Source organism: Aulostomus chinensis, chromosome 15 (genome assembly GCF_037954235.1).
Source record: "Aulostomus chinensis isolate RoL2024-O1b breed Wild chromosome 15, RoL_Achi_v1.0, whole genome shotgun sequence".
Classification (NCBI taxonomy): domain Eukaryota; kingdom Metazoa; phylum Chordata; class Actinopteri; order Syngnathiformes; family Aulostomidae; genus Aulostomus; species Aulostomus chinensis.
This window is the reverse complement of record NC_141334.1, coordinates 2220523-2242471: the sequence shown is the minus strand read 5'-3', so window position 1 is coordinate 2242471 and position 21949 is coordinate 2220523. Positions and strand designations below refer to the sequence as shown.

At 46.4% G+C, this 21949-nt stretch overlaps 1 protein-coding gene and 1 long non-coding RNA gene across 5 annotated transcripts; both read right to left on the bottom strand.

Annotated features, from left to right (window-relative positions):
• Nucleotides 1–678: 678 nt before the first annotated feature.
• Nucleotides 679–20823, bottom strand: LOC147248149 (arrestin red cell). Of its 4 annotated transcripts, none has more exons than XM_086225764.1 (17): nt 20465–20823; nt 13068–13098; nt 12167–12227; nt 11618–11662; nt 11287–11384; nt 10407–10505; nt 10214–10273; nt 9562–9629; nt 9183–9318; nt 8630–8714; nt 8473–8545; nt 7768–7905; nt 7609–7692; nt 6981–7004; nt 5092–5168; nt 4862–4916; nt 679–4115 (listed from the first exon to the last, which is right to left on the bottom strand). In XM_086225764.1, exons 1-17 carry the CDS (start codon nt 20485–20487, stop codon nt 4028–4030), a joined length of 1245 nt encoding a protein of 414 aa, XP_086081890.1. In that variant the 5' UTR covers nt 20488–20823; the 3' UTR covers nt 679–4027. The 4 variants fall into 4 exon arrangements, with proteins under 4 accessions (XP_086081890.1, XP_086081889.1, XP_086081892.1 ...); XM_086225763.1 differs by having other exon boundaries at nt 679–4118; nt 20465–20820; XM_086225766.1 differs by lacking the exon at nt 6981–7004 and having other exon boundaries at nt 20465–20817.
• LOC147248150 (uncharacterized) lies at nt 18596–20095 on the bottom strand. Its single transcript, XR_015119425.1, has 3 exons — nt 19695–20095; nt 19011–19203; nt 18596–18650 (listed from the first exon to the last, which is right to left on the bottom strand). It is a non-coding gene; the product is annotated as an uncharacterized LOC147248150 (long non-coding RNA).
• Nucleotides 20824–21949: the final 1126 nt, after the last annotated feature.

Genomic DNA, 21949 nt, shown 5'->3' with positions numbered 1-21949 from the left:
GGTATCTGTGCTCTGCCAGCAGAGGTCGTGCTTCACCACCAGTCTTCTAGGGTGTCTGAATGGTGCCGCCATGTTTAAGCTGTAGCGGTAGGTCGTAGCAGTAGGACGTAGGTTGCTACTTGGCAATTCGGACGCAGCACTGGTTCCTCCACCGACAGGAAGTGGTCATCTCCTGGTTCCTCCACCGACAGGAAGTGGTCATCTCCTGGTTCCTCCACCGACAGGAAGTGGTCATCTCCTGGTTCCTCCACTGACAGGAAGTGGTCATCTCCTGGTTCCTCCCCCAGCAGCCAATAGGATCGCTCCATGTGATTGTGGGTGATTGAATCAGTAAATCAGCTCTGGTGAACAGAAGTTGATGATCTTCCAGGTTCAGTTCATCAAGATCATCTTCACTAATGAACCCTCTGATGATGCTGGAAGCCTGGATGCTACCGTTAGCAGTGCTAACATGACTTGGGACAAAATGTTAAAATACCTTCTGCTCATGTGAATTGCAGACATTTCTAGAGAGAAGACTAAATATCTAAGAGAATCCTAGAAATGTTCTGAGTGCCTGCAACCATTTCTAGGCTACTCAGAGAACGTAAGGGTTCCTGCAACTAGAACATTCAGAGGGAAAATGATACATTTCCAGCTGAGAACGTAAATGATAACAACCACCACAACAGCCAGATCTGTTAGTTCATTTTACCTTTAATAATAAAAAGAAAACTAAAATAAAAATCTCAAAATAAAAAATACATGGCAAAACAATAGACTCTTAAATGATTATGAGGATAATCATGGTCGCAATGATGATACAGTAGAAGTTATAATAGTCACCATAATAATAATAATAATCAGAAGCATAATAATCAGAAATCTTGACTGGCGTTGGTCCACCAGCACAGATCACTTCCTGTTTTATAGACATTATGGTAAGCATCGCACAGGCCGGGGCGTGGCACTTGTCAAAATATTTTCACACTTAGCAAAGTTACCCCACATATGCACGACAAAATAAGGACAGAATCACAGCTCGTACGATTCACAGCACTGCTTGGAAAATTTAAAAACATGCTCCGCTGCGGTGTCTTCTTCTTCCCTTCGGAGTCGCAGCGTCCACGGCTGCAGGAGTGACGGAGGGATTTCTCAGATCAAAAAGAAAATTTGTGAGGCGACTTGGCAACCGGCGGAGCCTCAAAACTTCTCAAAAATTGGCCAAGCGTAAAAAAGGAAAAAGTCAATCTTTCTTCTTTTCCTCCTGAAAACAACGAAAACGCAGTTCTGTGGGTTTTCTCGTCTGATGAAAGTGCAGTGCTCAGGTGACATCTGAAATGTTGATCTGTGTATTTTTTGGCGGGGAAAATAAAACCGGTGGGATGGCGCCACGTCTCTCATCGGTTTCTGAGGTTGAACATCGACAGATTCACGTCACGTCGGAGCTTCAATGGTTCAAATTTAACGAGGAGCGACGACCGTTGTCAGAAAACGCTGGTTCTGTTTGGTTTATTTTGATTGGCTGACGGAGGTTGTTTTTTTTATGGCACCATTTTCATGTTTGGTTTTGTCACTTCTGATCCCATCTGATGCTGCGGCACATCAGAGGTTAAGGCGAAATATTTGGAGATAACACCAAATTTGGGGTCAAGCGAAATTATCAGTTACAATTTTACCCCCCCCCCCAAAAAAAGTTTCCTTAGTAACAGATGAAATTTTAGAAAACATTAAAAAAGTTATGAGAACAAATTGTAATCTATTAAGTGTCAGTACCCTCAGGCAAAGGGTACTAAAACAACCAGTTTTAATTGTCACGTAGTCATGGAGACTGTATAATATTTAACACAAAGTCTCAACTATCAACATACACCTTTCTAAATAAGGATTTCAACCCTAAAACAGCGTAATGTCATCATTTCCTACTAAGATTTACTCCTGGAATCATGAATCATAATAAAACAGTTGAGGTAGAACTAATTTTCAGCCTCAATAATCACAGAAACGAGCGGCGGGCAGCGTGAGGATGTCGGCAGCAGATTTCTAGAAGGCCAAAAGCCATTTAGACTAAAGTAAATTACACGCATGTGGCAAAAGTGTGTCTGGGTGAACTTGTCGCTGCTGAAAATAAACCAAACAAGAAAACAGCAGTTTCCCTTTGATGCATGCCGACCAGCAGAGGGCGACAAACCCAGCGGCTTCAGGCCGCTGAGCCGAGGTCTGATTGTAAACGATTCCAGCATCGTCAGGTTTTTAGCTTCAGTGAATTCTTAGATTCTGAATGTGGCACCAAAACGCTGGATGTGGTTCATGTGACAACTGAAACCCATCTGGACAGCATCACAGCTGAGACGCTGGGTCTCGTCAGAGGCAACAGGCAACTTCGTTCCTTCATGGTTGGAGTTCAGATTGATTCTCTGGAAGTCTGGAGGCGTCACGGAGCACCAGAGCGGCCGTGGAGCGAGGAGAGAACCTGCCTCCAGAACTTCATCTCAGTGTTTGTTTCCACATCTCCTGTATTTCTCTGGCTATCGTCTCTACTTCCTCTTAATCTGTAAAATCAAAACAAAAAATGAAGTCGTCTTCATCACAAACTCAAGAGCTCGTCAGTGTCACGCCTCCATCCTGGATCACGCCGCTACGTCAGGCTGTGGTAACAAAATGTCACTTCCTCTCTCCAATCGGACCTTCTTTGTCCTTTTACCTGCTGGCAGGTGTCGATGATGTCACACCGAAGTTGTCTATTCAACTTTTAATAATGTAGAATAAAAAGTTCAGCTTCAATTATTCTGGAGTTTCTCCTTCAGCTGTGAAATATTTTAGTGCTGTCAAGAGTTTTCAGTTGAAATCACGTGAACTTAGAATGACATCATCACAGTCCTACGTTCTCTTCTCTCATGTTGCGTTTCGGAGGGAAACGAAGCCCAATCTTCTCATTTTTTTGACAGAATGAGTGTTTTTATGCGCCCACGCCAGGCCATGATGGTACGTTCCGGCCGACATTGTGATGGCGACTCGTCTGAACGGCGTCAGTTTGACTTGTAACATCAAACTTTGTGTTGGACGTTGTTGGCCGTGTGATGAACATTCCTCGCGTTTGGTCTGACGGTTCAGGAAACATCGACTTGCTAGTGAACCAATGAGAGCTGGCGGCGAACAAAGGATACGCGGGGGGTGAGCACGCCGCTGCAGCATCGACAACCTAGATCTGGTCAGTCCGCTGACACCGTCACCGTGGATACAGGGAATATTTGATTCCTCACAATGGGGCTTGGACTGCGAGGAAAAGCGTGAGCGCTTTGTTCAGAGGAGCCACACGTTGTTTGCTTTACTAACTTGAAAGTTTGAAATGAAACTCGTCGACGCTGGAATGGTTCTGAGTGACCACATGACAACCATAAGTGAGGAGAGCGGCGGGCGCGTGGATGCTGGTGAATTGAACTTCAGTTGCCCGTGTGTGTGTGTGTGTGTGTGTGAGTGTACATGTATATATGTCTGTGTGTGTGTGTGTCCTCCCCTAAACATCTACAGAATGTACGAGAAGAAAATGGCGATCACCACTGAACACGGCTGCTCAAAGTTTTTCTTCTGTTTCAAATATATATTCTGTTTTTACAAGATGTGATCGTCGCCGCAGGAAACGGTCGACATTCCAAAGGATTTCAAAATAAAAGGACGAGTGCTGCTTCCTACAGATTTTTGTTTCTAAATCAACAGATCAATCTTTCCTTCACAAGTCCCGCCTACATCCAAAAAAAAGTGGCATTTGGATCCGCCCACATCTGTTCTGCAGCTTCTCAACATTTCAACATTTACAGTTTTGCAAACTTCAGCAAGAACAAACAGAAGACAGATGGAGAAGACGGCAGCGTAAATGGCGGCGGCGTGACGAAGGGTTGAAGCAAGAGAGGAAGAACACCGTCCAAACATGCCCTCATCCATCCCTCCACTGGGGAATGTAGCGTGTGTGTGAGTGAGTGTGTGTGTGTGTGTGTGTGTGTGTGTGTGTGGTGGTTTCAAAGCGAGCATATGAAGGATTGGCGAGCTCCTAGCAGTCCTCGTCCTTGTCGTCTACAACACCTTTGAGCCGCAGACGGGCGAAGTCCTCGAAGACGAAGTCATCGTCCTGGGAGATGCTGCTGCGAAGACCAAGAGAGTTTGAATGATTCACCAACCCAACAACTCAACTGGTAAAAACAACATTAATAATAATAACAACAACAACAAGCTGGACTGAGGCAGATATGCTGCTGATGATCCGCCTCACTGATATCTGAAGCTCTGCAGTCCCACACAACCAAATACTTCATGTGGTGTGTATATTACACTTAACGTTTTTTGAGTACTACCGCAACAAGTGTTTTCGTGCATGTACGGACTTGTGCTAGCTAGCCACATGCTAACTATCTGAGAAAGTGACTGCCAAGTTAGCATGATGGTGCTGTCAAGTTCACAGCCTAATTCTCACCTTCTGACCTTCGACCTGTTTCCTGTTGTCATAGGTGGGCGAAGCTAATGGGGTATCACACACTGTAGCCATCTTGGCTTTTTCCAACCAGAGGCAACCATATCTGGATGAAAAGGTGGGGCTAGAGAGGAGCAAGGGGCGGGCCTGACAGAGACAAGCAGGGAGTGACAACTGTGACCGCATCAGATCCAGTCACTCAAAGAGGCCCCGCCCTGAATCATGAGCAACTGTGAGCACGTTAAATAGGGACTCATTTGTGATTCAAACTAAAACTGACAAGTCCTGCTCAAACGCGCTGAAGTCTGACGCTGAGTAAAAGTGTTTGGGGCATCGCTGTGAGGCCGCCAGCCCGGGTCGCAGCCGCGCTCGTCAGACGTTGAACCCACTTCTGCTCTCGTCCTGCTGGATACTCACTTTGTGTCGAATTCTATCAAATTGGTGTCGATGGGGGGGTCCGACTCTGGCACAGCTGTAACACACACAGACACATGAGCATGTCACACTGTTGTTTCCATGGAAACTGCCTCTGGTCTCCATGGAAACAAAGAGCAGGAAGAAGAGGGGGCTGATGAGACGGAGACGTGGCGGCTGAGGCTTCGTACTCATCCCATCAGCTACATGTTCTTGGTGAGGTGTCAACTCACCTGACTGAGGGCGGGACGCCGGCGGCTCCACAGGTTTGGGATGCATTAAGATGAAGGGCAGCTCCACCGACACATCCCTGTACACACAGACACACACAGACGTCAGCAGGAAGTCAGCTCACAGTTCACTTCCTGTTCAAGTTCACATAGACGGATCATGCTGAAATCACGGCGGACACCCAGCGAGTCTCAGACGGCCGGCCGTGTACAACTCAGGACTTTCAGACATCACGAAGATTTACGATTTATGTTCTTAAAATTGTAAGAAGGAAAATCAGAAGCTCTTCTGATATCATGCTGCTGTTTCCCTCTCGCCATCCGCACGTGGAGGTGGGCGACGGCTGACGGAGGCTGGACTCATATCCGTAGTTCAATGTGTGTCAGTGTGGATTAGCTGGCTGTAAAAATGACGAATAATGGGCGCATTTTTCAGAAAGTTGTGTTTTCATTTGCCCTTCCCTGACGTGCTGTCTATTCAAGAACCAGCAGACTTCTACTCAACAGCACAGAGGCGCAATCCTCCATTAAACATCCATCTTGACAGCGACCTGTCAATCACACACCCACAGCCACGCCCGACCTGCACTACCTGCTCTATTTTACTCTAAAATAGACCATTATTTTTAAAAACGTACATCCCAGAGTCGAAGTTATCAGGTCAGTGGTTACTGAGGGCATAAAACACAAGAGGTGCAACCATCAGTGTTGCCCCCTGCTGGCCTTCAGACAGAAAGCAGGATTGAGATGATGCGGTTCTACTGCTCAGACATATTAAAGTTCTCCTCGTCGGGATTGTGTTGTTAACATGGCGATGGAGGACTTCATACTGATGTGACCAATGACACACACGGGACACTGTGGAACCACAAACTGCTGACGATTCACGCTGAAGAGGACTGGAGGTGAAACAGAAGTCCCGAGAACATGGCGGCTGAAACACGCAGGAGGTAAAGCCCCGATCTCTTGGCTGCTGACAGCCAACATCAAGCAGCAGTCTCAGAGATTCTGGAGCTGAGTCTTCTTTCCGCTGTGTGTGTGTGTGTGTGTGTGTGTGTGTGTGTGCGTGCGCGCGCATGCGTGTGTGCGTGCGTATGAACTTCCTGTTGAACTATTGGACTTTCAAGACTGTGAACACGAGCAACACCACAGAGCAGCTTTAATTTAACCTGTTGTGTCCACAACACAGCCAATCACACACACACACACACACACACACGCACACACACACACACCCCGGTAGTGTCGACCAAGACTTCATGATAGTTGATGGACTACACATGCAGGATCGGTACAAGGAGTATTCAACTCTCCGCATCATCCCAGTTAGCTCCCAGTTAGCTCCCAGTTAGCTCCACTAGCTCTGACTACGACAAACGAAGTTGATTCTTCTTCACTGCTCTAAAAAGAGAATCCATCATGATAACTAAATCCCATGCAAACACTTGATCTAGAATAGGAACGCTACAGTAGAGAAGAGATGATGTCCGTTACTGAGGTGACCTTAGATTTATCTAAATTATACGTAATGAAATCGTAACTACATCTTGACAGCGATTCCTGGTGGGGGCGGAGCCTGTGGCTGGTCTACATCTATAATGGGTTCTTCATGATATTCCAATTCATTTCTTAGAAAATATTTCACAGATCTTTGGTCATTTTAGAGACATTAACCAGCGGCCTCCTGGTCAACATTAACGGACCTCATTAACGTGAACACTGACTTAGTCTGTTTACACCGTCAGCTGAGTCCACTAGAGTCAGCTGGTTCAGTGGGACGCCACACCAAGTCACATGAGAGATGATCTGATTTGCATGAAACCAGGCTGTGTGTCATGTTCCGTGTGTGTTGGCGCCAGATCAGCATGAACATACACTTGCGTGACATTTACCTCTCCAACATGCCTCTCAGCAGCCTGCAGGGGAGGGGGGGGGGGGGGGAGGGAGGGACGACACAAACCCAAAAACACAGACGGGAGATGAAACGAAAAGCAGGCGGCAACATTTTCACAACCTACAGTGGAAGCAAACACAGCAGCAACAAGCAGACGGTTTCCAGGGTAACCAACACTGACAACAGGAAGTTAGGAGGACGAAGCAGGAGGCCAGGGCTGAGCTGCACCATGAGGTAGTTTTACATCGCCATGACAACCTGATGCAATCACAACAGTGTGTGGACAGAAATGCATTACGGTGCCTTTTGACCAGCAGCGTGTAAATGGTTCATCCTTCGGTCCTAACAGGCGTTGGTGAACTCTGAAGGAATTCCCTCCTGAGGGATCACGTTCCCGGGACGGAACAGAGAGGGAGGTTCTTCAAAGTGAATCAACACCAGACCTGAGAGTCCAGCTGGAACGCTACAGAACATCGAAGAGAACTTAGCCCTGATGTCAAATGGGCAGCTCAGCCAGCAACTTTCACAAGGTGAGGAAATAGTTTGAGAGACAGGACGTGATGTCAGCATAGTGGATGTAAGAGGGTGTTTCTGTGTGTGTGTGTGTGTGTGTGTGTGTGTCGTACCCTCCACGTGACACCACCAACTTGACTTTGACTCTGTAGGACACCAGGATCCCCAGAACCTCCTTGTTGGTGACGTCCTTCACACTAAAAACACAAGGGAGCATTGAGGTCATGTGACGACACACCTGCAAGCTGCGTGTGTGTGTGTGTGTGTATTACATGGTGGAGGAGGCCAGGTTGGTGTCTTCATGTTTGAGCTTGCCGTCCAGGGCGAGGCCCCTCTTCTCTCGGTTCTTGTCGAGCGTCGGGGTCAGAGTGTAGACCTTACAGAAGGTCGAGCTGGACGACACCTGGTCACTGCAGAAACGACACAGCTGTCAATCAAACCCATCTGCAGGTGCTGGATCTGGCCTCTTCACCACGTTGTTTAGCGCTTTGATCAAGAGTTCATCAACTTCACTCATGTCAACAGTTTAAAACCAAACTAAACCAGATTAAAACCAGTCGTTCCGGGTTGATTTGTTGCTGGTTCAGTGGCAGGCTGGTGTGACCATCTCTCTATGCTGCAAGGGATCTCTCTTTTCATCTTGTTCCCCGCCTCTCTTTTTTATGGGTTTTATTTATTTTTTGCTTCTTATTCTTACGTGCTCAAATAAAAAAACAACAATTTATCAACTTATTTTAAAAAAACATTTGAAATAAAGACCAACGCGTCCCTTTAAATGATGTGACTGACACTGGACCACGGCGAGCAGGGTGAACCTCATCAAACCTCAACGATTCTGCTTTCAGACTCAACTCAATGAAGTGCTTGATCGACAAACTAATGCGGAATTCAAGGTGTTGACAAGTTTCATTAAATCAACCCGTCGGAATGCTTCTGAGCTTGTTAGTGGGAAAACATGACAATCAAACAGGACTTACTCTGCCTCCAGTTGTGCCACTGGACATTTATACTGGGCGGTGCTGAACAGGCAGATGTCTGCATACTGACGCACTGCGGAGAGACAGAGAGGACGTGATTCCAACTGGACATGACGCTTCACTTACATCCTGTTTGAAGGAGAAAGAAGAAACGTACCGGATATCTTGACTCTCTTGACAGTCTTGGTGGAGTTGTTGGTGACGTGAACGTTGACACTGATGGGCTCTCCGTGGTAATACAGCTGCACACAATGCACCATGGGAAAAAGACGTCCGTCACTGACATGTTCAACTTTAGATTCTTTCATTGTACACTGAGAACAAATGTCTCTCAGTGAGGAGTGAGACAGACGCAGCTGGAAACTCACTAAGTTACTTGATGTGTGTCAGTGTGTGAAGGAGCGGCCGCCACCCTCAGCGGGATGGACCGCGCTGCTCCAGCTACTGCATTCACGCGCACCTCGTGAACTCGGAGCAGATATCAAAGTTTATATTTGTTGACATAAATGGATCAGACATCCCATTCCTCAGTCACTAACATGTCGATGGTTGTTTCCAGTATGGCAGTACCAGCAGGAGAATTTTCTTTGGTCATGTTCTCCTGATTAGTCCGACACCACGTGAGTGTCACAACAGTCTCACGTAGCGAGACGCGTCAGCTCAGGAGAGACCGTCTCTATTGGTTCAAAAGAGCCACAGAAACGCAGTACCTCCTTGTCCAGAGACGCCTCCAGATGCAGGGATCTGTCAGACATCAGGAAGCTGCGGGTCGTCTCCACCATCGGTTGTGGCCCAGGCTTCTCTGGAGCGTATTGAACCTTCCTGATCACCAGGCGCACCGAGTTCCTGCACACATGCACAGACACGCACACATGGAATCAGTCCACTTCCTCTGGCTGGGCGGCGTGGATTTTTTTGTTTTTGCAACAGATTTGGCCAACAGACGACAATTACCAAAGTGGATATTATCTGTACATGACAACTGTTAGGTGATAGAGGTGAAGCTTATTCATCTTCAAACCCAAACCGCATCCCTGTTAGAGATTTACACCCCCCCCCCACACACACACACACACACACACAACTCACCTCTTGTGAATCTTCTCTTCTATCGACTTGGCACAGAACGCTCTGATCTCAAAGTCGACGCCGCAGGCCTGCAGAGAGATGAGGAAGGTCAGTGTTGGGCACGGCGCCCCGCAGCCGCTTCCACTCACTCACACATTTCAAAGCATCGTGACGTGGACACACCTTCACGTTGTAAAAATGGACGAAGCTGAAGAAGAATGATGGAGCTGAAATTATTGGGGCTCAGAGCTTCAACCAGCTCTCATCATCAACTTTGTCCAGGAAACCCGATGATAAATATCGGACTTGAGCTGCAGCAGGTTTGACACCCCGTTGCTCTGCTAACAGGACTTTCACGCTTCATGTTTCTCTCTCGTTTTCAAGTTTCATGTCAAGTTGAACCAAAAGTGAAACGTTCCAGGATGTAACCAGCAAATATTGTGACCTTGAATTATTGCCATTATTTTCATTTATACGTTTTGTTTTTTTACCCAGAACTTTCAATGACTTTGCTAAATTTGTTGGGCTTAATTCATTTTCAAGAACCTTTCCAGACCTGCTACTGACTTCCAATCCATAATTTTCCAGGTTTTAACGATCCCTGAATCTTAATGAAATAACACAGTATAAGATTGTGTGTGTGTGTGTGTGTGTGTGTGTGTGTACGTGTTACCTTTCCAGTGTCCTCGGGGCCAGGCTGTAAAGTGACTGAACAGGGGAGGTTCTGAGGGATCTGGAGGAGGACACAACACCTGGTTCACGTTCCTTCGTCCATCAGCTGATCTCAACCTAACACCCGCTTGGTGATCACCACCAGCAGGACGGTGGTGATCACCAACTCTGACTCATAATGAGCAAAGACTCACGGTGAAGTAGAAGGGGTGTGCATGCTGGCCCAGTTTCTTCAGCAGCCTCTCCTGCAGCCGGCTATTGGTTTTCCGCTCCTCGGGCACCGGCGGGAAGGCCTGAGAGAGCAGAAGACCCCCGGTGACTCAACAGGCCCGTCAAACATCTGCCACTGTTGCTTCTTTCAGTTCACCACTTTAGGAAATGTGTTTCTACTTTATCTTGTTTGCATGTCAACCAATGAAACATGAATTGAAAACTCAAATGCTGAGGTGAAGCAAGGACTCGTTGACATTGCTGAAGAGCATAGCTGAGCTGCTCTGACACTTAACTCCCACCAGGGGCGCTGTCACACCAACAGGTCCCAGAATCTCTCAAAGGCTGAAGCCTCAAAAGCTTCAAAAAGGAAATTCAGAGGACGGCAAAACAAATCAAACCATCGGTGGTTCTGACTAACTTTAAAAGATGTGCTCCAACTACACACAAGCGTCATGTTGAGCTCAGGCCGAACTGAAGAACAAAGCTCATCAACACAACAGGCCGTTGCCCTGTCCTACCCCTCCAGCCAGAGAAGGCCACTCTGTTGTCAGTCGAACACACACCTCCAGCTGCCACCATAGCTAGACTCTGGTGCTGGGGGGGGCACATCTGGGACACCCCGGGTTCAAGATGGTTCTCTCAGCGATGATGAACGAGTCACCAGAACAAGACGAGGTGACGATTCACTTCATGTCTGGTCTAAACCCACCGCACGTCTCTCCTCTACGACGACTCTCTTACGCTCTGAGCAGCTCAGTGACTTTGATCACTAGATTCTTTTAGATTCGTGCTGAATTTAAAGGGAAAAACAGAAACTGGGGAAGGACAGAGGTAGACTGATTTTGTGGGTGGAGCTCAAACCTGGAAGGTGGAGATGTACAGATCCTTCCTGAACGACAGACCCAGAACATCCAGGTCTTCACGTCCATATCGGAACGCACAGGTGAGTGTGACGAAGACTACGGGAAGGAAGAGCAGAGAAAGAGGAAATGTTTAGGAAGCAGTCAACAGCAGGAGAGAAACACTGAAGCTCCAACTTTCCCCGTACGTTGAAGCTGTACAAGTAAAGTTACACAACACTGAAGCGAAAGAGGAAGACGAGCAGGAAACTGAATGTTCAGTGACGTGAAGGAAGGCACGTAAAGATCTTGAATGACAAGATGTTTAAGAGTTCAGGAGGAAGCTGTCCTACCTTTCCTGTCCTTCAGATATTCAGGGTCGACGAGGATCACTCCATCTGTCGGCAGGAAGGAAAGACGACAAACTGCTGTCATCATAAAACGAACGAGTTTGTTCACTCAGCTGTTTCTGTCTGAAGATGACCGACCAACCAGGAACTCCTGAAAACCTTTGACACCTCATGTTTTCACAAGCTTACATACAAATGCTATGATGTCAGCAACACCAGTGTGTTAGAATGTCATTTCCTTTACAGGCTCCAGTAAAACTACTGTTGTGTACTGTGGTCAGTAAATATGTGAAGGGAAGAGTTCTTCTAATCAAATGTCAAAGCCTTTTAACATCCACTTCCCATTTCTATTAATAAAGCAGGGCCGTCTACCAATGACCTGAAGTGATATTTTGTAAACGGAACAAAAAACTGTTCTGGTATCTTGTAAATTCTCGTTTGATCTTGTGAGATGCTCCTGGTGGGTCGACGCTGCAGAGACCGGAACGAACGACGTGACTGTGGAGTGAGCTGGAAACACCCCTACAGATGTCTCCAGACGCGCTGACTCACCTACTGGGTCAACATGGTCCAGGTGATCTACGAAGTCTCTCTTTCCCAGGTAAACAGTCACCTGCGCAGACGGATAAAAGGGTTATTCACTAGCGCCGGGAGAAAGGCACAGATGAACGATCCTCTCCTCCAGCATCTCAGCACGCAGCTCATGAGACCAGCGTTCACAGCATCTCACTGCATGAGGAAGGACTGTGTCATTTATTCAGGCATCGTTCCACTGCTAGACCTTCTTCAGGCAGAGGTCTTTTAGGAGGAGTTTTTCACCAGCTGGCTCTCTCCTGCACAGCGGCCGCTTAAAGTGGCTACGCAAAGTCCTCCTTTGTTCATGAACGAGCAAAAGTCATTGCAACCTGTTGGTCAAGTGCGCCTCCTACTGTTAGAACAGGGTGCTTGTTAGACAGTGTGGTTCAACGCAGCTTTTTGAACTCTGGATTACAGTTTTATCTATTCTTGGATTACTTTTTTGTTGGGCAAAACGAAACTGACTCAGTGGACATGTTTGCCGTGTAAAAAAGGAGGATTATTTCGTTCTGCGCGGTGACACCAGTCCACTCTCCTTCAGACTGAGGGATTTATCCCTTTAAATGCTGCACAGGGGAACGAGAGGGAGGAGAATGTGTCAAAGCCACAATCAAACTACTGCAAGAAGCCACCATGTGGCTTAAACTGCGATGGGAAAAGTCAGCCATTACAGTTTGGCATCTCTTCATGTCAGCAGCTGCTCAGCTCCTGATGATCTACTACCAGTCTGTCTATTTGAGGTTATTGAACAAACCTTCAGGCGAATATAAAAACCTCTTGTCATTAATGTTTATTTCTGTATCACAAAGGTCAGAGTGGATCGAAGTGCTTCCTGCAGCTGCTGCAGAGTAACTCAACCTTGCTGTTAGTGACTCACCTTACAGTTAGGACTCGACTTCTTGAAAACTCTGAGGAGTGTGGAAAGAGGAAGAAGGGGAGACAAAAAAGAAGACAAGAAACAATCATGTCAGTTGGTTTTATTCGTCTTGATCACCAAACAAGGAAAAAAAGAGAGCAGAATCAAACATTGTGACTGTTGACGTGTTTTCAACGTGTGTGACATCACAGAGGGAAAACCTCAGACTGGCATCGAGGGGCAGAGGAGTTGGTCTAAATAATCTGAGGAAATGTCTCAGTTTCAAACGAGGTCACTGTTTATTTCTACACAACAGGAAACTGGCGAGAGGGGAAGTGCTGCAAAGTCTATGTGTCCCGGGGTATTATGGGATGTCACTGGGCTTTCATGGGGACGGAGGTGGGTTCCCGTCCAGCCTGTGGCCAAATCTCTCACTTTCCAACTACAGACGCTTCCACACAACAATCATCTCATCATCAAAAAGACAACAAAGTATGACGACCATTTCTACTCTGCCTCTCCCATCAGGCATCTGGATAGTCACTTCCTCCAACAACAGACAAACAGGAAGTGGCAAATAAAGCAGTTAATCTGCCTCACATCTCTAAACTGAAGGTGAGGAGGAAGTTGAGGGTGAAGATATGAGCTGATGAAACAGACTGAGCGGCTGATGTGGTCAACATGTTTACATCCAGCTTTAAACTGAATAACAGGTTTTGGTGTCTCATTAACGGAAGCAGTGATTCTATCTGCAGCAGCGCGAACACACACACACACACACACACACACACACCTGATACATCCACGTCTGTGTGAACAGAAGCCTGCGCCATTTTGAAAAAACATTCAACTGTGGTTATTTTGGACTGATGTTATGGTCTTGGTGTGTATGTTCATTTTTTACATCATTATTCTTATTTTCACTGAAAACAAATTTAAACGACGGATTTATTTGTTTCGAACAATGATGCTAAGTTGACACACAATTAGCCTTTAACTTTAATTAGCCTTGTTTCCATGGTAACCATTCTACATCTTTTGCTCCAGGTTGTATTTTTTTCCAAACCCCACACAGACTGAACGGAAAACTGAAAAGTTGTTTGAAGGGAGTCGGTTAGAAATTTACAGAAACGCATCACCAACCAGCTGACGGAAGCTTTTTAAGATGTCTGATGCAGGAAAACCACGAGGACAAACGTGCCGTCTTCTCTGACGGGGACTGAGAGAACGGGCTCTTCGCTGCCTGTGCTCCAGTGTTTAGGAGGCAACAGTTTGTAGGTCAGAGTTGTTCTAGTAGAAGCCGAGTGCCAGGCCCGTAGACACCAACATCACCGGCTGATCACAAACTCCCAGAGACCACCAGTCAGCGTTCCATCCAAATGGATCGCTGGTCAGGCAGCAGGTCCGGCCTGGTGGCAGTTTGCCAGCCAGGTTGGCAGCCGGGCCAACTCGACCGGCTCAGCGCTCTGGCTGCAGCCATGCTGAACACGCTCCTCTCAACACTGACTGAATCGCAGCTCATCGTGATGTGTTCACAAACCACAGTTCAGGGGTCCGGTGGACGGACCTGACCTTAAGAACCCCTCAGCTCAAGAACAGGGGGAGGATTTGGTTTTGTTCTTTCAACTGTTCACTCTCACTTGAGGAAGACACTTTCATACCTTCACCTGGAAACCAGCTGGGACAGTCAGGACGACCACCACCTCTGACTGGGGTCACGACGCATGGACTTTTCATGTGTTCAGAATTTCTCATCGGTCAAAAGCAGAACAAATTTTTAAAATGAAATGACAATTATTAAACAAGAGTTTGTCATTTTAATTCAGAACCTCTGACAGAAGCATCTCTGCAGCTGCTCTACACTCCACTCGTCGTGCTGTTAGCGTACAGGATGCTCTATGAAGCAGCGTGAAGCCGAGGGAGCAGCGTCACTGCCGTCAGCAACAGATTAAAACACTTCTCGCAGCTGCTTCTCAAATATTTTTGGGGGCTGTTAGAACAATGTTCCACAGAGAAATGTTCCAGAGGAGAACCAGTTCCAAACGGTCTCAGCTAATCGATTCCTCTCACCCATGACAGTCAGACACTGTTAAACCGGAATGTGGCGCTGCTGTCATGACTGGAGAGTAAAACCAGAAATACGACAGTGGAAAAGCATCTTTTTTTGGTGAAAATGATCTGTGACTATTTTGACTGATACTGTGCTATGATTTGTGATGTTAGGATCACAATATTTGGATTAAAAAGATATTTGAACATTATCCTTGAGCACCTTTTGCGCTTTCCTGCGATTGGTAAGTTGCAGGGGGTCGAAATAGAATTTCTGATTAATTTACATTAAATCTGAAGTCACACTGGAGCAAATTTTCAATGACGAGCTCATGGAAACTGATTTTCTATGAATTCAGCTCGAGGTGGAAGTGTCAAACCTTCAGAAGGACCTGAGAGGAGTGAGGCCCAGAAGCTGTGGGATGAGCTCAACTTTAGTCTCAGGCTCATGGTGTTTGTATCAGATGCTGATGCCTGGGAGCAGAGGCCGCTGGCTGCATCAGATCCACCCACCGCACCCTCCCTGAGAGTGACGTGCTGTGGGAATAAAGCTTGACAACAGCCAGCAGCAACATGCTGAAAACGCTCGGCCGGCTGTTTCCTCACTTTTTCCCAGCACAATAAACAAGTCACAGTGGCGAGCAATCCACCTGCAGCAGGAAGGTCTGCAGGGATGGACCAGCGTCCCCCTGCGACCGCAACCTGCGTCACCCGCACCTGAAATGATGCTGCCACTTCAAGTCTGGACATGAACGGACGTGGTGGCGCTTCACATTCAGCCGAGCTGCTAATTAAAGGCTGTTTTTTTTTTTCACAAATGAATCCTTCTTTATATTTTCAGCCCTCAGGCCATCTGAGCAGGGGAGGCTTTTATTGTCCCGTAACCAGAATGCGGTTCCACAAAATGCCCCTGAGGGCGGCTACCAGGAAAAACAAACACTAGAACCTGAAAGTTCTTAAAGATGTCGGCCAATGTATTCTGCACATCCCTAAGTTTAGACTGTTAAAAAAAAAACATTAACATCTCTGAAAATACAGATAATTGGTGTGCCCTCGTTGTCCATGTCACGCCAGCTGAAAGTTGATGTTCCATTTTGCTCTTCTGCTTTGCTGACATAGTTGATATCTTGAGAAATTAAACATCTTGAAGCTGAATTTAGAAAAGATAGATTCATGTGGTTGAAACCTGTTTCTCTGGTGCTGTCAGAGCTCCAGGCAGAGCGGATGAACGTAGCCTCTCCATGGTTTACACACACGAGGGGCCTGCAGGCTTCAGTAAACTTTTGCAGGGAACAAGCGCTAACAGGTACAGCATGAGCTCACGCTCCCGTCCAGCTGGAGTCCCGGGGTGTCCCACACCAGATAGAAACGCTCAGCAATCATAACTCACACAGAAACTTCCACTCAACCGTTTCCACGCTCAGGTCAAATCAGCTATTTATGAAGCTCACACCTGATCCTCTCAACACTCATCTGGTCATCTGTCTGTCTCCCCGCATCATCAAACACCAGCCAGCACCTCTGATCCACTTTGACTTGAAGTGGAAACAAAAATGGTGACAGAGGAAACTACGACACCCCCTCCAAAAAACATCAACTCAGAAAATTCCACTTCCTCCCAACAGGGTCTTATTTTGGAGGTGTTGCCCATCCTTCCTTCCTGATCAGCACAGCACGTTTCTGTTTAAAGACCAGAGGCCATCAGGACCAGCAGGTGAGTAAATATCAAAGGTGAACCAGGAACTCCCTCAGCTTTCTCACCACCACCTCTTTCCCTTAAAATGGTGATTAGTGTGCATTTCTTAGGGTTCCACAAATTTAATTTGAGTTGATGGGGAAGAAAAATTGCTGAAAAAATGCTGATCGGCTCCTGAAAACCTTTCGGGGGGTAAAGTTTGATCTGAAGTAACTTCACGCTGTTCATCACACTCCCGTAACTCAATGATCTAGAAACACGCCGGTTGACCTCATCAGAAGGTGACGATGACAGTTTGTTGTTGTCGAGGTCGTACTGGTGATCTGGAGCACTTTAACTACAAAATATAAGAAATAATGCAGGGTCGAATTGAAAAATACACATTTAAAGGTTCAAGAGACAACAATTTTAAGAAAACAATTAGTTTAAGAAAAACAATACGACTGCATTTGAGAAAAGGAAGGGAGAAAGTCTAAATTTACCTACAGAGATATTCCTTTTTAATGGGGTTGAAAATGTTCATGATATTTGCATTGTAGCAAGTTAGCGCCTGCTAACAAACAACAGCAACAGCTCAAGTTAGCAACTTTAGCCTCTGACAGATTCATGTTATTGCTAGCATGTGACATCAGCACCAGACGTATGGTGACGAGATCCACCACTTTCCTCGTCCGTCTGTCTTGGCCAGGAGGTTGAAATGTGGGCCACTTCATCTTTAAAACTGAGAATATTAAATTTGTTTATTGTTTCACTATATTATTTCATACGATAATAGCATCCTGCAGCCGAACCTTGATGAGCGAACACGCCAGCGCAGGCCCTGGAAGTGAGGCAAACCTCTGTTGCAGCTACCTGTCGCCAACTCTGTCTCACACTGGTTCATCGACACATTTTACCAATCAGGTTTGACGTCTTTCCTACACCTTTAAGGAGAATCTTCATGACGACTTTCACTGGAAAGTCTGTTGACACGTGAAAATCACCAGAAATCCACCTGCAAATTAAGCGGTGGATCTTCATCTTGCAGCTGCTCACATCAGGAGCCGCCACATTCAGCGTTTCTCCAGAAGCCCTTCCTGACTCTCTTCCGCAGGGGCTTGCACGTCCCCGGTGGCAGGTGGAGGCAGCAATTAGGTACGGTAACATTAACCAAAAGAGGTTTTCTAAAGTGAATGTGAATCAGAGGTATACTTCCAATATGCAGGTACGAACAGAGCAAATGTTCTCGACTTCTAAGTATCGGGCAGCAGTGCGATATCAGGCTGTGAAAAGCAGCGTGAAAGGTTCCACGGCCGGTGGCTGATGTGTCAACAGGGCCAGCTGAAGCGTTACGCGGACGTCCCGTCGCCGCAGCACAAACACCCAAATACATAACAAGGAGACATCATCTCACGTCTAAGGCAAACATCAGCCACGTCCCACCCCACGTACTCGACAGAGGTCTCTCCGCCTGCTCGTCTCAGCTCACCCTGTTTCCTAACAGGAAGTGACATCTGGAATAAGACACCACAGCTGGACAGAGCCCTGACAGCCACTGGCTCGACTCACAGTTAGTGTCAGTGTCCACATCCGAGGCGGGAGGCCTGATCACGCATGTCAATCTGACAGCCAATTATATCTGTTCTTCAAAAAAAAAAAAACACAATAAAAAGGAACTATGTGAGAAGCTGCTGAATCTGCAACACAGGCAGTAAACAAAGAGCAAATCTGAGGAATAAATGTTGAGAAATGAATAAATGTTTATCTCTAAAGCAAACAAAACATGCCTCAGATTAAAGATGAGGTTCAAGGACATTAATCTCACCGTAGGGAATCCAGCAGGAAACTTGACAGCACACAACATAAACAGCTGCGCACATCTGTCAGCAGACGGGAAGTAAAGTCCCTCATTACTGTACTAATAGAAGGTTTTTTTTTCCAGGTATCTGTACATTACTTGACTATTGCTTTTTCTTCCAACTTTTGACTCCCCACATTCTAACACACACATCTTAGCTTTCTACTCCTTAAATCTTACAAACAAACAAAACAAAAACAGGCTCGCAACTTTAGTTGCGATGCATGACACACAAAACTGACATGGAAAACCTAACACAGCAGACGTAGGAGGCCTGAAGGTTTGACCACATGCATGTCTGCGCCTACAATAAGACAGCCAGCAGCTCATCTCTGCACCCTAAATATTGCACATATCTGAACGTTTGACTACGTTAACAAACCTGCACTTTACTTTAGTAAATCTGTTGATTCAGAACTTCTACTTTTACGAGGAATGGGACATCCAATCAGGAGTATCGGAGCTGGGTCGTGACGCTGACATTAGCCTCAGTTGTGGTACCCGGCCGAGGGTTTCGAGCCAGCTTCCAACAGCAGCAGCAGCACGACAAATTCCACCGATTTGTTGCAAACTTGCTTTGGAATACATTTCAAACAAATGCATTAAATGCTAAGATTTTTCTGTATTGAAAACTACGACTACATCCTGAGACCTCGTGATGTCATCTGATCAATAATGACGACAACAATAATAGAGATAATCAGGAAAAGGGAGTCCTGGCTGTTTGAACTGGAGCAGAACTGAGACGATGTGGAGCGTCACATCTTTCAGGTCTCGTTTGTTTATCCAAGTATCAGTATTAGTACTTGAGAAATGCATGCGTGTACATTTGCCACCTCTGACTGTCGGATTATAAAACAGAGTCTGTGGTCAGCAAACAGGATTAAGGCTGATCTGGATTCAAAATTAAGACAACAACAAGGGGAAGGGTGGAGCAGATACCAGAGTGCTAAATCCAGTGTAAACACACCAGGTTCCCCCCTGAGGTCAGAATGAGGCAAATAATGAGTTCACGTTCACTCGGACAACTTCCGCCCCCTGCTCACCGTCAACCCCTCAAACAAACCTCTTTCTCCAGACTATCACCTCTCCATCTTCAGACTCCTCCAGAGCTAATTAGCATAACCCCGCAGTAGCCACATATTAGCCTGAATTAGCAGCAGGCTAATCTCGACTGCAGCAAACTTCATTCGGAATCGTCTCAACTCCACACTTTTCCTGACCCGCTCTACGATCCGTTATCTTCCGTGCAACCCTTCACGCTTCCTCTTGCATGGTTCTCTGGCCTCCTGCAGCCGAACCAGCGCTGTAATTCAATTAAATATCACGTTTAACTACAGATCTTGGGGGCTGATAACGCCCACTACAGCCGTATTTTGTTGGAAACCCACCGTGGGAATTCCTACCCACTGAAACGTGTTTGACATTAAAAAAGAACTGCAGTTGCGTGTGAGGCGTGCAGACTGTTTATAATTAGCACCGAAACTAGGATGGAAAATGTTCGGATGATCATTAAAATGATGCATTTTTAAAAAGGGAGAAAATAGGAGGTATTTCCGAGCGGAGGCTGAACACCGTCCTGTCCGCTGCTAGCTAACCCCACCCTGCTGTGCTAACTCTGCCTCCCACGAACGAGGTCATCGTCTTTAAAGCATAAACGCGTATCTCCGCGACGTACGGTGCTTTATTTGTCGGAGGTTCTGAATAAGGGAGGCCAATGCAGCCCGCAGAGGCTGGAGGAGAAGCACCCCCGCCCGGGCCAACAGCGGCGCGGCTAACGTTAGCAAAGTGCGTGATGCTAACTAGCTGCTAGCTGCTGTAGCCTAACCGTCCTACCTGGTGCCCGCCTTGTCCCCCATCTCCTCGGCAGGCGGACTGCAGGAAGGTCCCGACAAAGTGAGCCCGGAATCGGTGTTGTCGTTGCTTTAGAGAATGAATTTCTTCCAGCGGATCCGTTCACCCGTCCATCCACATCGGCGCACCGCTAACTGGTTAGTATGCTAATTTAATTTAGCGCCGCCTCGGCTCCTCTGGCTTCCGCAAAGGCAGGCTTCTGTGTGTGTGTGTTTGTGTGTGTGTGTGTGTGTGTGTGTGTGTGTGTGTGTGTTTTCGTGCAGTGGCTGCAGATCACGTTGCGCTACGCAGAGTCTCCGGCAACATGACAACATTCATGTTAAAAAGACCTAAAGGTGATTCATCGTTAAAAGAAGAATGACTCACTGGATGGGACATGTGAGGTTCACTATCATCAAATGTCACGTTTTCATGTTTTCTCTCTCTCTCTCTCTCTCTCTCTCTCTCTCTCTCTCTCTCTCTCTCTCTCTCTCTCTCTCACACACACACACACACACACACTCCTCCCAAAACATCCTTCTAAAGGTTCACAGTGATCAAATATTTATCATACATCGAGTTAAACCGCCGTCCGACAGTTGGCTATGAATGTGTGAGGAACATTAGGGATTCATGATAAGTGACCTTCTTGTATTTTTGTATTCGGGGTTCGAGTGCGCTTTCCCGTCATCAGTCAATTTTCTCCAACGTCCCTCAACGCATCAAAAATAAACCCCAGAACTCCACGTCAGTTCATTTTATCTAAAGGTAACAGCGAGTGATACGTCATCAACGTGTTATGACCGAAGCCCACATGGACTAAAACAGTAATAATATCCAGTCGCTGGTGAAGTCCATGGCTTCAAAACACCTCTGGATTCATTTGCTCTTTCAAAAACAGGCCTGGAAATGACTTTCAAATTCCGTGACATTCCCGGGTTGCTGTTAGTGTGAACACAGGAGTCCTGAAATTCCAACCACCCTCACCAACTTTTAATGAAAGGCTTCTTTTTTTTAACATTACAGACTAATAAAATGTTACTTTCGGGTCTTTAAGTGTTGAATTTATATTTAAATTTATAACATGGAAATTTATTGGTATCAATGTGTTTTGCACATTTTAACCACTGAATGTCCGTGTTATAAATCTGGTTACACGTGAAAATAAAAGTGGCATCCATGTCAAAATTGACCTGCGTTTCTTTAATTAATATGAATTGTATGATTTGACTCAAACATGTTCAGTCTGTTTTACTGAATGCAGCAAAAGGAAAATATTTCTGCTCATTTTAAAATTGTGTCATCAACTGAGAAGCAAAATCGAGCGGCGCCTTTATCTTAAATCTACACTACACAACTTTTGTCTCCCTTTGAAATCCAGCAGGCGGCTAAATTGAGACAGAATCCAGCGCCACGGCAAAAACTTTGTCATTCGTGCCACCAGCACGGAGGGAACTTGTGATTATTCATCCAAAGAAATGAGTGAAT

Coding starts and splice junctions, on each gene's coding strand:
- LOC147248149 (XM_086225763.1), bottom strand. CDS start 20,487: ATGGGGGACAAGGCGGGCACCAG. Junction 10,506..11,286: donor TGTACATCTCCACCTTCCAG/GTTTGAGCTCCA, acceptor CTGCTCTCTCAG/GCCTTCCCGCCGGTGCCCGA. Junction 7,906..8,472: donor GTGGCACAACTGGAGGCAGA/GTAAGTCCTGTT, acceptor TCGTTTCTGCAG/TGACCAGGTGTCGTCCAGCT.